This window comes from Formica exsecta, unplaced genomic scaffold (genome assembly GCF_003651465.1).
Source record: "Formica exsecta isolate Colony F162 unplaced genomic scaffold, ASM365146v1 scaffold26, whole genome shotgun sequence".
Taxonomy (NCBI): Eukaryota; Metazoa; Arthropoda; class Insecta; order Hymenoptera; family Formicidae; genus Formica; species Formica exsecta.
Window position 1 is genome coordinate 1,737,869 of NW_021849866.1, and position 6,687 is coordinate 1,744,555.

The 6,687-nt window shown below is 38.3% G+C and overlaps 1 protein-coding gene across 2 annotated transcripts in view; it reads left to right on the plus strand.

The window, feature by feature from the left end:
• The window catches only part of LOC115236688 (furin-like protease 1), a 216,999-nt gene that overhangs the window by 190,778 nt on the left and 19,534 nt on the right, over nt 1-6,687 (plus strand). For both annotated transcript variants that reach the window (XM_029809291.1, XM_029809292.1), the window contains one exon: nt 4,114-4,401. In XM_029809291.1, the coding sequence (XP_029665151.1) occupies nt 4,114-4,401 (288 nt within the window). The remainder of the gene's footprint in view (nt 1-4,113; nt 4,402-6,687) is intronic.

Here is a 6,687-nt window from a genome sequence, read left to right on the forward strand (position 1 = left end):
TCGTGTACACAGATAATCGCAAACGCGCGCAGTGAGTAATGATGGCAATCTATATACGCTATTGTTACCCAGGGCGATATTTTGTAGGACAACAAAGAGAATCGTTTCACAGCTTCCGATCGTTTCGCATTCGCTTCCACGTGTCCGCCCGCGCTACCAAGTGCAGATGCAAAAATAGAGATGCAGTATCGTGCAAAAGCCGAAGATTAAACGGATCCGTTGAAATTTGGTTTTCATATTCTGCCTTTTGTTGAAGTTCTCTTTCACTGATTGCGATCGTTCCGTGTGATCACCGTTATTTTCGTCTGTACACGAGCATATTACCTATTGTTATTAATATGTTGCACTTTAGACAAGCTTATTTCGCGTTATCCACGTTCTTCTATCTTGAGTTCAGAATGTTCCGCGTGGAGTGACCCCTCTGCATGTTTTACAAAGCGTGACGAGAATTCTATTTCTCTTTCTTGTAATTTACTCTTCTCTATTTGAAAATAAAAGAATTCTCGATGTTTTTTACAATGTTCCATTTAATCTCTAATGAAATTTGATGAAACGCTCGGATTACTTTACGCGGAATATTTTGTATGTGTGTTCTATTTTTTTTTTTCTGTAGCTCGCCTTAGATATATCATAGATAATATTGTAAGTGAAATTTTTTATCGTTGTTATTTAATTTCTAATTACATATTAGATAATTTAAAACAATATTGTTTGTACTTAGATTGTGGAAATTATTAAATATTTCATTTAATACTTGATCAGCAACATTTGAAGATGTACTGTTTTATGATTTTGAAAAACACATTGCACTTTGAGACATTTTATTTTTAATTATTACGAATGGAAATGTGTATATTGTACATTTGCATGATTTTGATGTGCACGAATAAAAAATAAATCTCAATATTCTTTCATTAAAATTTATCTAATCTGCATTTATATTTTGTTTTATCGTATTTGATAATACGTATTTAATGTTTACCTATCAATAAAAAATTGCCAATTTTCTGTGTAGTTACTATAAAAATTATTAATCATTTGATACATTATTTTTTTTTTTTAATTGTAAGTTATTTGTCATTGAATTGGCATTCGTTAAACTTGAATTTAAACGGGAAGCCTCTTCTCTTGTAAGCAGGGTATAAAGAGAGATTTTGCATAGTTTTACACTACTTTTTGTGTTAAACATTTTTTTTGTTGTTTTGCCTTTTCCTACTATAATTAAAGTTCCTTACGAAAGCGATAGTTCGATAATAGGAAAACTTATCGAGGCCGGCAACACGCGCTATGGTCTTCAATCAAAACTTCCAATGACTTGGTTATCGATGAGTTCCGTATGCAGCTTGGAGCGTATCCATATCCGTGTGCGTCGATTATCTAATATCTAATGCATTACTCGCACATATTGCCGTATATCTATTACCTTTGTAGTATAGATCTTATTACCTTTCGGAGAATATTGTGCATTTCGCATGTTTGTCTTCCACAAAATATAAGCGGAAAATTGTGATATTTTTAGATACACAGTTTAGAATTTTATTGTATTTATTAGTGCTCATGTGTCATATTTAGTTTTCGTGTTATCAAAAAAAGTAGAATATTTAAGAAAAATTATATTATATTTTAGCGTATAATCTATCTTATCTTAATATTGTTATAATTTATTTCAAGAAATACTTATCTACACATGATAGTAATAATTCACTTGAAAATTGTCTTTTCCGCAAAGCAGCAGCGATTTAGCGAAAATTGCTCTCACAATGATGTTCGTCATTAAGCATCGCGCTCGTTATCTCCTTTCAAAATTCTCGAATTTTAGATCATCGTGTAACCGCAAATCGTTCAAAATTCAGTGCAATGCGACGAATGGTAGTGAAAACCGCTAATGCGTGCCGTGAAATGGAAAAGCCGACGCGATTGGACGAAGCTCATCATTGGCGATCGAGCAGCTTTCTCGTTTATCATCATTGCTAAATAATTTCCGTCGTGATTGGAAATTTTTTTCACTCGCTTAATCTGATAGTTTCCGCTCTTAAGACATTATTATTATCTCCCTCTAATACGCGCGCGCTAACGACCCTTTGAATACAATGTCCTTACGTAGCCGGTCACGCTGTTTCGACTTTTGACATTTTTATTCCCCTGCACCGTTTTTCCTCAGTCTTAGTTCAGTTCTCTCAACTCGATCACAAGTTATTTTTTCTCGATATTTCCTGTAAAACGACAACCTTCCAATCATCGCGACACTTGACACTTTACAACTGTCTTGTGTCTCGTGTAACAGGGGTACTTTAACGACGACTTTATTATAGCCGGTAGTTTATGTCCGGAGGGCGACAAAAAAATAGCACACACGAGAGTAGTCTCGTCACGAGTCAACGACAAATTGAATTCGTTTTTTCGCCGCTTTGATTCCTGCTCGCTCATACGCAATCGTCGCTCGTCTCTACTTGCGAAATTCAATTTCTCCCATGAAGTGATTTTATTTGAAGCCATATATACGCTTTAGTTTTTTTTTGCTATACTGTTAATAAGATAAATAAGATAATAATATTAACACAGTTTATACAAAAGTTAATCTACTCAAAAGATTTACATTTTATTTAGCTTTTGAATAAAATGATAAATAATGGATATTTTGACAGAATGATGAATTTTTATTATCTGGAAAACAACATTTCTATTTTTATAATACATTCCTCGAATTTATTTTTTGATTGATATGCAAATTGCTGCATATCACAATTACGTATTATAAACCAACTGACTGAGTAATTTTATGTCAACTTTTAATGACTAGTCGAGAAGACAAGAGATTTAAAATTAGCTTTCATTTAGTTTTGTCTTGCCCGCAGCGAGCGATGCAAACGTACAGGTGTATCTTAGCCGACGTAAAAACGATAATCGTCTACGGGTTCTTACCGTCTTCTCGTTGCAAAGCTCTTTGCATTTTAATTTCGACATATACATTTCGTTGTATAAATATGCACGGAGAGTCATCCTTGATTACTCGGTTATTTTTAACTCTTATTTAATCAAGACTCGCAACTTCTCTTTTCTCTCTTTGTTCCCACGAGCAAACTTAGGACAAAATTTTCCCTACGGCATCATAACGCTTTATTAATTTCCCGACGGCGCCGTCGTCGTTCTCGCCATCTCTTCCGCTGTCTCGCTAGCGTTTTGTCTATCTAATGAAACCGTCATTTTTACCGCACCTTCACTTGTGCGAGACTGAAAATACCTTACGTTATATTCGCAGACAAGGTCGCGAAATAATTCGCGAGAAAGTGAAAAGCGCATCTTTCGGCAGATATACAGATATATGAATAAAGAACTGATGTGAAATGAAAATCATCTACCGGATGGAATAATAATTATGTACGTTCCGTGATTATTTATGAATGAACGTTCCATGAAATTTGTGCCCGCTGAAAAATCTGATTGAAAAATCACGCGTGTGATCTTTGCAATATTTTTTTATATTGTCGGAAATAATACGTTTAAACCCCATTCTTCAGAATCTCGTCTATGGAAATGGCTGCGAGATTTAAATGCGTAAAGCTTGCATTTCCATTCTCTGGAACCGCAGTACGTATCATATGAAATCCATTACGGTTGATTGCAATCGTGTCTGCATGTGTGTACTTAACGTAAAAATAACAGTAGGTAGTTATTATTTCATGATTGCTACATGATAAATGTTATTCTCAGTCAAAGATAAGACTTTCAGTTTAGTATCTTTAAGGCTTGCATTTTTTACATCTTATCGTCTTTTTAGCTGCATATATGTATATACACTTATGTTTTTTATTGAACACTATGATTGCTTTAAGAATACTACAAACAAAAGACAATGTTCATATATTATTATACAGAAAGAAGAATGTGTTGTAGAGGAAGCAATAAATTAATAATTACGACAATAAATTAATAATTAATAATTTGCTTCAGTTTTTTTTTTTTTTTCTTGTAAATACACATATGTTTTTCCTTTTGTTTCTGATTTGAGCTATGTGTAATCGAATCACTTTACGCACAATCTTGTGAACGTGATGTACTCATTAATAATTATTACCTTTAATCTCGCCAATGTAGCCGCCGATGTTGTTTCAGATACACTAGAGGAGTGGAAGATGGTGTTCTTCGGCACAGAGACGTCGGTGGAGGTGGACGACGAGCTGGACAGGGACAAGCCGTTGCCGCCGGTGGTTCATCAGGACGTGATCCAGAACAATGCAGCCCCGGACAATGTCCGGCACAATGCCGTGGACACTGAGGGCGATCCGTGGACAGGCAGCCAGCAGGTGGAGCGGGTCTCCCATCCGGAGGTGCAGAAGCCTACGACGGAGAACCAGACGAGCGGCTGCGCTGCCCTCGAGCCTGGGGGCAGCAGGTGCCTAGGTGGGTGCCTCATACTACTCCTTCTAGCCTACCTGACCGGCGTGCCCGACTGGCGGGAGCTGATCACCAGCTGGCCAGCCTCGACGGACAGTCGGAGCGAGTCGGGCGCGGAACCGGATCGGCTGCTGATCGCGGCGACGAATAGCGTCGTTTCGACGACGACGTCGTGGACCAGCGACGTGACGACGCAGCGCGTTTCGGCGGTGATAAATCGCTTGCCGGAAGCACGCGGATGTTCATGATGATAACGGGTCGCGTTCGGTCCTGCGAAAGCTCGCGATCCGATCCTGTGACTCGAGTCGAGTCACCGGGGGACCCGCGATAGCGGCCGTCGACGACGTGTGCCTGATGCGTTCTTGTGATCCGTGTGACTTTAATGTACTTGTGATGCGTGTACGTGCGAAGGGAAGGTGTCGCGCGAAGGTGGAAGGCAGGGAGGACGAAGGAAAAACTCTCTCTCATTCCTCATCTCCCAGTGCTATTATATTGAGGAGAGATCCGGGAAATTCTTAATATTGGATTGTCGTCCGTCCTCTGTCGTTCTGCGTTAAAAGCGCGAGGGATGCATGTTAGATGATGGACATTGAGTCCGATGATCCCGTTAACACCCCGTTGTAGCGTTCCTCTCGTCGACAGCATGATTTCTTCGCTGACGCGCATCACTAGGTTTGGCTTTCCGAATTCGTTTGTGTCATGCGAGAAAGTGTGTGAGTCTCTTCTGGTTGATACGATACATCCCGGAGGCTTGCGCCATGACAACACTCTATTAGAGAGGAGCGTCGATGTGACGGCTTCGATTGATTGAAATTTGTCACGGGGGGAAGGGGGGGGGGATAGGACTCTCAACAAAGCTACGAAACAGGAAATACCCGATTCTGTTTTCAGGTGTATGATAAACTCTCGATTTTCCGTCAAAAAAAAATTTGTTTCTAAGTTTTGAATTTTGATATATTTCCCAATTAAGCTTTATTAAAGAGATTATATTTTTTATTATTTATATGTTTCATCGTATTTTAAGCATAGAGTATGTAATAATCGTATCTTAGAAATATTTCAACAGAACTATTGGACAAAAGAAATCTGTAGGAAGCAGCTTTATGCAAGACAGAATTGTTGACATAAAAATCTCGCGGGAAATTCAACGTTACAAGTTTGCTCGATGGACGCAAGGTAATGTGATTTTTTGCATGTTGTTCGACTTGTTAACATCGTTTCTTACGGTATCTTTTGTGGCGAACTTTTCCCTAAAGTAATGCAATATTTCTTTCGTTACGAGACAAGTAAGATAAACGCAGCAGATTTTACAAAAAGCAACTAAAAATAAATAAATATAATTTAATATTGCAATAAGGATGCGAAAATCGAGAATTCATCATTTTTTCAAACGCCTTTCTGGCTCTATAACAATCACAGCAGTTACAGTCGTAACTCTACGGATACGCTTGTAAATATATGCAAAACATATTTATTATACTTCGCGGAGTTACGTGCAATCTTCCGAAAAGTTTTGAGAGCACTGGCACTTTCGTGGCATTTTCTTCCTCCATGTTGAACGGAGCAAAAATGGGTAAACGAGACCAATGTTTTGACAAATACATTGTGGAACTGCTTGATTTTTTACATGATAATCCGACAGTACCCGCATGACCATTATATCTGACTTTTCAATCGTATTCGCATTTTTATTCGACATGTTCAGAGAAATGGCATATTATCATTTTTAATGTTAAAGATTAGTTCTGTCTTTTCCATTGAAACTATTCTTATTCTTGTCTCATATTAATTGTATGCCGCATTAATTAAGCTTCTCCAGAGAACGAGAAACAGGTTTTTTTTTTTTAATTTTGTTGAAGACTATCGAAGAATATCGAGGGAAAAAACTTGCGCAGACGATATATATAATGCGACATATATAAATGTGATACGATGTATTCTATGCCCAATTCTGCTCAGTATTTCGGTCAAAGCCGACTATACGTGACAATGTTTCCGTTTCGCATATGTGACTCTCCACATGAAGCTTTTGTACGAGATAAAAATGTGACAGGGAATCATCGCGCAACTGCCATTAGCGAGACCTGGCGCGTCCGGCCTCGCATTCTGTCTCTCCTGGAAAAATCACCTCGCGTAACTAGTAGTACACCCGATATAGCTACAATTCACTTTGGTCACATCGTCGATTTTGATCGACGGAGTGCCTCTAACGTGTTCCAGGGAGGCGGAGGGAGACAGTTTTTCTCTCGCTTCTCTTTTCTTCCACTTCTCTCTCTCTCTCTCTCTCTCTCT